Raw genomic sequence first — 11,258 nt, 5'->3', positions numbered from 1 at the left:
GAGAGGAAGAAGCAGGCTCATAGCGGAGGAGCCTGATGTGGGGCTCGATCCCAGGACGCCGGGATCACGCCCTGAGCCGAAGGCAGACGCTTAATGACTGAGCCACCCAGGCACTCCAAACTCTGCCTTTTCTGAGAAAGCCTGGCCAACTACTTCCCGGCGCCCAGGCCCTGCTGCCTCTTTCCTAGACGGCCCTCAGAAAGAGGTTCAGGCAACCTTTGGTGCCACTGCTTTGGCCCTTCACGCCTATTCCTGAGATAATACCAGGATGTTTATTGTTCTAATAGAGAAAAAGGCACACCACCGTGGACTGAGGTTTTTACGAGAAAATCTAAGTGTCTCCCAGGAGCCCAGCAAGCCCTCTGTGATCTGGCCCGCTGGCTTTCCTGTTCACCCCCTTTTTCTCTCCACCCTGCTTCCTGAATCTCCAGGCCAGAAGCATTCCCACCTCGGGGACTTTGCAGCGGCTGTTCTCCTGACTTCCTGGAATGTTCTGCCCGCAGGTCCCCAGCCCCTCACTTGTCGTGTCACTCGGGTTGAGCTCAGAGGACACCTCCTCAGAGAAGCCTTCCCCGGCCACGTGGCCGGAGCTGGTCCTCCCCTACAGAAGCTCTGCCACAGACCCCTGATGGGGGCTTCTCATAGCACACGGCATGATGAATTCTGGAGTCACCTTGTTCACTGATCAGTTATGCACTGTCATCGGTCTCCATCCACTGGACACGGGACCCACAAAAGCAAGTCTGTCTCTGCAGCTAGACTTGGGCCTGGCTCATCACAGGTGTTTTTAAAAGGACAGGAGAGAGGGAAAAAGGGGGCGAGGGAGGCCACTCGAGAAAAATCTTGAGCAGCACTAGAATGCACTAGAACTGTAAGCAGGATGTCCCCTGCAGAGGGACCCACAGCACACTGCAAACGCTGCCGAGTTTCAGACATCGAACAAATAGCCCAGTCCCAGGACTTTGACTTGAGGGGTTCTCTGGGGCACCACACAGAGCAAGAAGGAGCCTATTCACTGTGGGGTTTCCCACTGCAACCTGGCCCCAAGGGAGGCCAGGTCCCAGGAGAGCCTGATAGCCCTGGTGAACCTTACTAGAGCCAACACAGGCTTGCTGGAACCAACAACCAATTACAACGCACTTTTGAAGAGTACCTGGAGCTGAATTCTGCCAGCCTAAGAAGGGCTCGCTCGTGGCAGGGGGCAGCCACGCTGTGCCCAGGACACAAGCTGCCAGGAGCAAGCACGAGCCACAGATCAGGCGGCCTCTAGCAGAATCCCATGACCCCATCGGATAGAGGCTGATACCCAGTGGTATCAGGAAACAGCTGGACCCGTGTGACCCCTGGGCTGCACATAACCACGATCGCCCAGCTGCTGAGCGGTAGCGCTGGGATTCAAACCCAAGTCTGACCTCAGAAGCCATCCCCACCTGCACATTGCTGCTGTTCTGTGTCCACGCTCCAGAGAGCAGTAGACGGGCCTCTCTGCTGCACCTCGCTCATAACCACTGGTGACCTGTGCTCCTCTGGTCCCTGGGCATAGCCCCAGGGTGCATGCCCAGTACGGGTGCCAGGCCAGGGTGGGGGACCTGCGGGAGGGTGCAGGAGCCCAAGGCGGCCCCTGCCAGCTCCTCCTTAGGCCCACAGAGCCGACCTTGAAACTTTTAATATTCTCATTTTGACCTCTAATCAAGCCTTATGCTGGGAGTTCATCTGTCTCAGGCCCTGCCCCTACCACCCTACACCCCCCACTGTTACCTCTTGGAGGACACGGTCAAGAACACGGGTGGGAAAGAAGGCACCCAAGAACCTGCAGCCAGAGAACTGCCTTGTCCCTGCACAGATGTTCATTTCCGTTTAGACCAACAAGCCATTCCGGATGACTGGTCTCCCTGATCTCAGCCCCGGGGAGGAGTGAGAGAAGACCGAGGCTCTGGATTCAGCCTCTTATTCCATTTCAGGGGGTGCCCCAGCCTGAGAGATTCTACAAACCGAAAACAGCTTACCACCTACCAGACTGCCTTGGGAAAGAATAAATTTCCTTTGAACGCAGTAACTTCCTTGGGACACATCACTTACCGTCACTCCCTGAATACAACTGTTCAGGAAGAGGGATGTTGCTCGTGCGTGGGAAGGTCCCTTATGGCCTGCCATCTGCTACCCTGAGCAGCAGGGGCCTTGTCCTCTGCCCACCTGGACGTCAGAACGGACATAAGTTAAGAAGTGGTCCCTGACCACTGGTCAGGGCAGGGAAATTCGCCCCAGCTCTCGGACCAGCCACATGGCAGGGAGACACTGGGTAAACGGCTGGGTTTGATTGTAAGGTCTGGGCGTGAACTGGAGTCCTGGGGATGGGGTGGGTGAGGCCTGACCACAGCCCTCTATCTCCCTCCTCCACCCCACAGGGGCACCACAGTCAGAGGAGGGAGCCCTGGGCTGGCTGCCTGTGGCGGGGAGCAGGCCCCACACTGGCCCTGAGTTGAAATCAGGGCTGCAGGCTGGGCCCCTCCCAGCTCGGGCCCCAAGTCCAAGGCTTCCATTTACCCCTCAGTCTTCTCCTCGATCCCAAAGCTGGACATTCACGCTGCTACTTTGGAACTCTCTTTTCCCAAGCTGCGGGACAGCTCAGCCCAGCCCAGCCCAGAGGGAGGGCCATGGGAAGGCCCAGAATCTCTTTCTGCAAATAGCCAAAGGGAGTCTGATGACAAGAAAGGCTTTCTTTTAAATATCCTCAGAGAATAGGTCTCAGACCAGAGAGTGGGAACTATATGGAGGAAGGGTTTGTCTCGGAGAATAAAAAGAAACTCCAGCAGTAGGAATGGCTGCCCCAGCTCCTAGCAGGCTCCCTGCATGGAGTGTCTGCAGACCTCTGGGTCCCAAGATGCCTCCCACGGAGGGGATTGGTGAGGACATTGTGAGACAAGTCAGTCGACCCTAGGCCCACCGTGGGGGCTACAGAATAGGGGAAGGCTGGCAGCACCAGGAGGGTCTCACTTGACCCCAGAAGGGCTGGGGGCCAGACTGGGCACTCACCTCGACACAGGGCACAGAAGCTGGCCACCTCGGTAGATGGGTGAAGAGGGACCCCCTGTTCTGGGGGAGGGTGGGTGAAGAGGGACCCCCGTTGGCCCGACCCTTCCTGCTCAGATGTTCTCAAATACTCTCCAATCTCAAAGATAATTTCCTGAAAACTTACGATTGGTATTTTTAAGGGACCTTACAAATTTTCTGAGGATCAAAAGTTTCAGAGGATCGAAGGTTTTGTGAAGGGACTTTAGGCAAAGGAGTGCTTCATTTCGTCCAACATGGGGTCCATATCTTCAAGTCAAGACACCCAGCGCACCACTCAGCGTGGTGGGGCATCCTCCGGCCCCTTCTAGCCAGAGCTCCAGGCACGGTGCACCCACATTGTCCCTGCACGAGACATCTGGGCAAATACTGTCCACCGCATGGCAACGTCCCCAGGTTCCCATGTGAGTCCCTCTCGGTGTCCTAGCCCCTTCGCCTTTCCCCCAAACATCTAAGCAGTTTCAGAAACTACCCTGTGATTCCTGACCCGGCCCCAACTTCCTCCAGAGAGTGAGCAGGCTGGTGGGTAAACAGCAGCTTTCCCGGGCCTGGCCTCCAGTGGGTAATTCCAGAGGCCTCCAGGCGGCTGAGACTGAACGCCCTGAGCTGCGGGCAGCCCCGTCATCTGCCCACAAGTCCCTCTCCAAGGCCCCTTGTTTGTTTACATGAGTCTGAAAGCCCTGGGGAGGGCAGGCCAGCAGACCCACGTCGGGACAGCTTTACTCCTTAGAGTGAAATGCAAAAGTCCTCAAGTCCAGACTGGGCTACTTGCTTTTCTGAGAATCCAGAGTAAGGCAGAATGTCTGGGCGAAACCATGTTGCTTTTTGACATCCGTATCCCAACCACAGATGCAGAGCAGCTGGAGCTCGAGGGCAGGGCTGGGGTCCCAGGCTCCGTGTGCACGGCAGGTGTGAGGAAGGCACATCTTCCCAGGACACAGCAGAGGTGCCCACAGCGCAGGCAAGGACCCAGGAAGGGCCTAGGGCTCCCCTTCAGTGGGCCCTTCTCCAGGCAGCTGGGTGGGCAGGATCTCCGGCTGAGGCGGGTCACTGCAGCTTCTGAGCTGGGTCCCAAGATGCCTCCCACGGAGCGGACTGCTGGTAGGGACCTTGTGTGACAAGTCAGTGACGCCAGGCCCCCCAGCCCTCCTTGGGGGCTACAGAATAGGGGAGGGCCAGCAGCACCAGGAGGATCTCACTCGAGCCCTGGCATGGCTGGGGGCCAGGCTGGGCACTCACCTCGACACAGGGCACAGGGCACAGCATGGAGGCTGTTGCCAAGATGGGGTCAGCCAACGACGCCTCACCCCTTGGCTTCCGTTTTGACTCAGGAGGTGCTGGCTCAGTGCCCACAGGGGGCCCCGTTACAGTAACTGGGGGCTGCCGGCATGGTGGCAAGGTCCGGGGGGCATCACTCTTGCGGCCCAGGGGGAGAGTAGAAGGCACAGGGGTATGTATCTCACAGCCTCTGCCGCAAGGGAGCTCCAGCCGCAGCGGTGTCCGTCTGAGGCTCAGGGCTCTGGGCATCCGCCCACCAGTGTCCAGAGACAAGGTGCCCAGTCCCCGCTGTCCGTCTGCTGCTCCCACAAACTCTGCCATTCAGATCCGGCCCCTAACTTGTCTCTCCTGCACAAGCCCGGGCTCCCCGAGGGTCTGGGCTAGGGGGCAGCGGGGTGAGGATGCAACTAGAGACCACCGGAACCCCTGTAGTCCTGGATGCTGGAACCTCAGTTCGGGCCCCATGGGCCTCTGCCACCGGCCTGGTGCCATCAGGGCCACCCTGGTCTCCCAGGGGGCACCCCGCTGCCCTCTCAGCCCCCACCCAGGCCAGGCTTCATTTCTCAGAGACAGTCATGGGCAAGGGGGCCTCCTTTCCTTCCTCTTCTACTGAGAACATGACATCCCCGCAGCTGCCCAGAGGCGGCTCTGTCTCCTGCTCCGGGAAGCGGGGGGCATGGTCCACTTCCAGATCCTCCTCGAACTCGGGCCCCGCCGGCCCCGCCAGGCCCCGGCCCTCAGGCACCTCGGTCCTCACGGTCCCCACAATCACCGTGTCAGCCTTCATGATGTAGATCTTCTCTGCAAGGCAAAGGGATGGGTGCAGTGAGGGGGCTGGAGCCCTGGCTGGGCAGGGCGAGAAGGCAGAGGAGGGTCCAGGCTCCAACTCTGTCACTCCTACTGTGTGGCTTCGGGCAAGTGGCACCACCTCTCTGATGCAGAGCCAGCCCCAGCAGGCTCATGGGCGTCCTGAGGCTCAAAGGACATACAACAGCTAGAAACTGTGTGCCGAGGAGTTAAGGACTGGCCCCCTCGTGGGACAGGACCATGATCTTCTCAGCATTTATGTGGGGATCGGGTAGGAAGGAGAGCACTGCATTGGGAGAGAAAGTGAGCCCTGGGGAGAGAAGGGAGTGCCTGCAGCCCCAGTGAGCAGCGGAGGAGGCCAGCGTGCCGGCCACCATCCAGACCCTTCCACACATGACACCCAAGTCCTCACACCACTGCCACATGGTGGACAGTCTATTCTTGTCCCCGTAGACAGATATAAAGAACCTGAGCCCCAAAAGGTTCAATGACTGGCCCAGAGTCGCCAGGCAGTTAGTAGAAATCTCGGAGGACACTCCCACCCGACTGGCTGCCCTTTCCACTCCTGTCCGTGTGCCTCCCTCAGAAACCCGGGGTGACTAACGTGTTCTGGTTTGCCTGGGCTGCTCCAGGTTTTCGTAGTGAATGTCCTGTGGCCTGTGAACCTTTCCTGCTCAGGTAAATCGGACAGTAGATCACAGTCTAAGAAACCCCAGCCCTGTTAATAATGAACAGCAACCCATGATCCTTTGCTCAGGGCCATATTTCAGCATTTACTACTTATTGCCCATCTCCCGCCTGAGGCCTTCGAGGCTCTGCCTGACCCGCGCATAGTAGGGCTGCTCGTGTGTGCTGCTCGGATGAATCAGCAGCCCGGCCCCTTAGAGGCAGGACTCCCTGCAGTCCTCACCACCCTCTGCTGCGGGGAATGGGGTGCTTCTGAGGCTCAGGGGAGTTAAGTGAGCTGCCCAAGAAGCTGGGAAGTGAGGAGCCTGGCCTTTACTCAGCCCAGCTTCTGACGGCCTTGAGCTCGGGCCAGGGTCCCAGCTCCCAGCAGTTTGTCCCTGGGACTCTCTCTGGAGTCTGAATGAGGAAGCTCAAGAGGGAACTTGAGAGCTAGGGTGGGGCAGGGGCTGGGGATCCCTGCCTCTCTGGGTCACCCAGTTATACCCCTCTGATTCAGGAACACCCAAAAGATCCTTGGGGGCCCTGCACCCAAAACCCCATTGCATAATGCTGGCTCTTCTGTTTTGGTTTTTAACACCTCCAGGAAAGAGGGAAGTATTCAAAATAGCAGCGAGGACTAGAAGAAAGCTGCAAATGTGGCAGGCTATGGATTGGGTGCCCCTCACACACCCCAAAAGAGAAAGCAGGGCCCCAGGCCCCAGCCACACACCCTCCACCAAGGCCTGCAGGCCCTTTGCCCTGGGAGCCTGAGCAGAGGGGCTAGGAAGAGGCAGGAGCCAGAGGTGGTGAGAGAGAGAGGGGACCCTGAGGAGCTAGAGAGGGCACAGAACAGCCAGACAGGGCCAGAGAAGATGAGGCGTAGGGAGCAAGGGTGGGAGAGAAGTGGAGGTGGGTTTGTCCAAAGAACCAAAGCCAGGGGCCAAGCTATCCCTCCCTCACATCCCGACTCTATCCCTCATCACAGGGCTGCAATCCTCCCCAAGATGGGAGGAGAAAGGAGGGTCTTTCAGGAGCTGCTTGAACCTTCTACCCCACCCAGGGCTTTAGAATCCAGGGAAGTTATCTTGGTGGGGTGGGAGGTGAAGAGGCTCCCCCTGTCTGGTGCCCAGGGGCAGAGGGATAAAGCTCAGGCTGCAGTTTGGTCCCCCTGGGGTACTAGACTGGGGCAGGGGTGCTCCTCTGGGGTGGTGTCAGAAGGACGAAAGGCTCCTGAGCAAACCTCCAAGGCCCTGTCTCCCAACCACCCTGCTTACCAGCGAGGCGAACAGGCTGGCTGGAGCAGGCTGCCCAGACCCCAGCCATCCTGGGAGCCGGGTACCTCCCTCCACCCACCCCCACAGCTCTGGGCACTGCACTCAGCACAGACCCAAACATTCAAGTTAGGACATCTTAGGAATTTTAAAGGAGATGCCTTTGGTGGTACTGCCCCAAATAACACTCTTTTTAAATAAAACTTGCTGAAGGCTACCATGCCTTGGTTTCATACGAGAGACCCTGCCCCACAGAGTTCTATCCACCAATGCCTGCTATAGAAATGTGTAGGACAATTACAGATGCCCCCCTGGTATTATCCCGGCAATGGTTAACCCCCCAGAGAAAACAGACATGGGGCTCACTAAGGCCCCGCCCTCAGGGAGCTCACAGCCGGGTGGGAGCGAGGAGGTGGGGAGGCCACAAACACAGTCACAGGGCTGGGGGCTGAGAGTACTGGGTCTGGGGGAGCACAGCAGAGGGGCATTTGGTCTACACAGAAGAGTGGAGGGCCAAGAAGACTTCCTGGAAGAGGAGGCAAATAAGCAGGGCCCTCAAGACATCAAGAATTGACTAGATTCAAAGGGGGAGTGGCTGTCCCAGGTGAGGAAGCAGCTCCCACAGAGAAGCTCTGAAGGGAGAGAGGGCTCTGTGAACCCTGGAAACTGCCAGTGAGGGGGCAAAGCAGGCGGGAGGGGTCAGGAGGCAGGTGAGACTCGTGGGGAGGAGGCAGCTTGTGACCAGTGACCAGTCTGAACACTGGAATAAGAATTCTGGAATTCATCCTGACAGTGACAGGGACCGCCCCCCCGCCCCGGGAGGGTTGAAGCCGGGTGCAGAATGGACAGGCACGTATTTTGATGGAAACACTCTGAGTGTACCAGGGTGGAGAGAAGAGGGAGAGGAGGCAGGGAGGCCTTTGGGAGGCCAACGCGGAAGGTCTGCCTGACGTGGAGGGCGGCCGCAGTTCGGGAAGGGCTGGCCTCCGTGCCTCTGCAGAGGCCAGTACCGGTGGGACAAGCCAAGGCGTTGGGAGCCCCGCGGGCGTGGGGTGGGGCCCAGTCCCCACTCTGCCACCCCGCAGCTGTGCGACAGGGAACATCTGTCCCCACACCTACCTCACAGTGCCGTTGCCCCGGGTGTGCAAAGGGGAGGCAGACACTGTCCTCAGAAGCCCATGTGACAACGAGAAAGAACTTCCGCCCAGACAAATGGCAGGTCTTGTTGTCACTGGCATGTCTCCTCCTGTCCCGGCAAGGTGCTCTTTGCTTTGGGCGGGGGCGGCGTCACATCTCACTTCAAGGTTGGTGGGCCCCCCCGGGAAGGGGGAGCCCCTCTCCCCCACCTTCACCCCTACCCACCAAGGCAACTTCACAAATGCTTGCAATGGCCCTTGGAGAGCCGAATCACTACTACTCGGATTTTACAGAAATTTAAATCAGGCTACCAAGTTGGAAGGAGGTGAGCAATACATCTGAGCATGCTTCAGCTCTCTCACAAAGAGCTGCTCCTGTTCACAAGGGCCGGCGGGAGAACCCACGCCTCTTCCTCGCTTGGCCTTCCTGGTCCAGGGTCTCTGGCTCCCGTCGGGGGCCCAGGGTCCAGTGCCCAGCTCCCCTTGCCCCCTCAGCCCTGACCACACCAGGAACCCCCAAATCGGCAGACTCACCGATCCTGTTGTTGGTATGCTCCGAGGTCACCCGGGGCTCGGGGAGGTCCCTGGGGGATGAGGGGCTCCCAGCAGCAGGGGGGCTGGCTTCCAGCAGCCGCATGCTCTCTAGGCAGGCTGCCCCGTTGGGGGGTGTCTCCACAGCCGGGGGGCTCATCAAGCCCAACTCTCCCATGCCCGACTCCACCACCGATATGCTCTTCAGCTGCTGTGGGCACAGAGGGTGTGGATTGATGCAGGGTGCCCCCAACCGCCCCGGGAAGCCCCTGTTTGTCACCTCTGTAGACTCCGGTGTGTCCCCCCTCTGCCTTAAAGCTGCCACACACCACCCACGGCTTCTCGGCTTTGAGAGCCCGATGCCCTATGTTGAGTTTCAGAAGTCCTGTTGCTTTTAACTTGTACTAAATAACGATAGTAGCCAGCATCCCATCCAGCGCTTACCATGTGTGTGGCCTTGACACGCGTGAGTCGTCCCAACCACCCTATAAAGTGGCTAATGTTAGCACCCTCCCCATTTTACAGACCAGGAAACTGAGACACAGAGGAGTCAAGTAACTTGCTCAAGTAAGTGTGTGGGCCAGCACTTGAACCCTGACACCTCGCTCTGGAAGCCATGCTTATAAGCCCCTGTGGGTAAGTGTGCACTCCAGACCCACCCCAACTCCCCAGCCCTGACCTCCTGGGACAGTGGTCGGTTATGATTACACTAATGTATTCTAAAAATAGCTGTGTCTTCAGGAAAATGGTGGTTTCGTTTTTGACTTTGACAGGTAAGTCTGAAGGAGAGAAGTGGTCTCATGAAATGTTCTAACACGTACTATGTACCTTCAGCCTTCACAATGGAATGAGTTCGAGTGATTCACAAAGTATGTCCACACAACCCTGACTACCCTTTTACAATCATCTGAAGTCCAAAAGACGGCATTTAAAACAAGTTACTATGAAAACACTGACTCCCATGGCCAAAAAATGTTTGATTATCTCACAAATCATTAAATGCCCTTTTCATGAAATTTCCTGGTATTGTAACAGCCACTTATCTGACCCCAGCATATTTGAATGTGACCTCCCATAATCTGAAACTGAATTCATATTGTGTTTCTGTCTGCTCTATTAAAAAATTAAAGGATGGAAACCTTTCTCCATGTATGAATGTTTGAGTTAAAAGAAAGTCACGGAAAAATTGATAAATGGAAAAAAAAAAAAAAGGGGTGAACCACACACAGCTGAGACCCAGCCACATAGAGTACTTTGTCCTGCCCTGTCCCTCGGCTCTGGAGGGTAACGTCCCTTCTCCTACCCCTTCCCCCCGAGGCTGCTCCCAGAGGCTGGGCGCAGAGCAGGGCGCCAGGCCCAGCCCGGTGAGGGTGGGGTGTCTGGGCCCCCTCCCCGGTAACTGTAGATTCAGGGTAAGGTTTCCAAAGCCCCCGGCCCAGCACCTGCACAAGCAAGCTCTTAGTAAAAGGCAGGTGAAGAGGTCCTTCCAGCTCAGGGCAACGGTTCAGGGTACCAGCTTTGAAGCCACACAAACCAGGGTTCAAGTCAAACCAGGGTTCGCTGATCTACTTTCCAATTGCAGACCCACCTCTCCTGTCCGCGCTCGGGCTTCTTCGTTTGTAAAATGGATGACTGTACCAACCTCTGAGTGCTGTCAGGACTACCCATGGTAACTCTGAGAAGCACAAAGCAAGGTGCCCGGCTCATAGTAAGTGCTCCATATGGGATGGCTAAGTTTTTTTGTTTTTTTGTTTTTTTGTTTTTTTGTTTTTGAGAAAGAGAGAGAAACAGCATGAGCAGGAGGGGAGGGGCAGAGAGAGAGACAGAGAGAATCCGGCTCCATGTTCAGTGCGGAGCCCGAGGCAGGGCTCAATCTCACGACCATAAGATCATGACCTGAGCTGAAATCAAGAATCGGACGCTTCACCAACTGAGCCACCCAGGTGCCCCGTGATGGCCAAGTTTTCAAATATGGATTTGTCATCCCAGCTGTGAGAATGAGAACTACAAGGGAGTGAAGGAGAAAGGGGAAATGACCCCACCTGGCACCCAAAGTAGCCAAAACCAAATCCATGGTCTGCCAGGCCCTTCTGGAAGTCCCCGGCAGGACGAGCCAGGAGCCAGAGACTGCTGAGGGGGTGGGGCTCCCCATCTTCGGCCAGGGCCTGGCCGCGGCCCCACTGTGCTCAGAATACCCCACATGGGGCAGACCCAGCCTGAACTTGCAAGGGGAGCCCACCCCCCCGCCGTCACTGTGGGAGGGGAATGACCCACCAGCAGATCTGTTAGCGAAGGAGTCCAATTTAGGGGCACAAAACCGAGGAGGCAGGGCAAGGAAAGGCTACTTACTGTCAGGTTCCTCCTGGGCCTGGAATCTGGAAAAAGAAAGAGTAGTGACTTCACCAAGGAGAGTCTGGCAGCTGCCTGGTCCTGCTCCAGCCCACGTACGGGTGGCAGCTGACACTTGTCAGGCCCTCAGGCTGGACGACAATGGACGATC

The 11,258-nt window shown here is 57.3% G+C and overlaps 1 protein-coding gene across 7 annotated transcripts in view; it reads right to left on the bottom strand.

Annotated features, from left to right (window-relative positions):
- TNFRSF8 (TNF receptor superfamily member 8) overlaps nt 1–11,258 on the bottom strand; it is a 65,073-nt gene continuing 53,815 nt past the window's right edge. For 5 of the 7 annotated variants that reach the window (XM_034671391.1, XM_034671395.1, XM_034671392.1 and 2 more), the window contains 3 exons: nt 11,108–11,133; nt 8,762–8,969; nt 1–5,148 (listed from right to left, as the gene is read on the bottom strand). In XM_034671391.1, the coding sequence (XP_034527282.1) occupies nt 4,904–5,148; nt 8,762–8,969; nt 11,108–11,133 (479 nt within the window). In that variant the 3' untranslated portion in view covers nt 1–4,903. The remainder of the gene's footprint in view (nt 5,149–8,761; nt 8,970–11,107; nt 11,134–11,258) is intronic. The other 2 variants (XR_004628744.1, XM_034671393.1) reach the window with 2 other exon arrangements.

Source organism: Ailuropoda melanoleuca, chromosome 11, assembly GCF_002007445.2.
Source record: "Ailuropoda melanoleuca isolate Jingjing chromosome 11, ASM200744v2, whole genome shotgun sequence".
Taxonomy (NCBI): Eukaryota; Metazoa; Chordata; class Mammalia; order Carnivora; family Ursidae; genus Ailuropoda; species Ailuropoda melanoleuca.
Note: the sequence above shows the minus strand (reverse complement) of the source record. Positions and strands in the feature narration are given on the sequence as shown.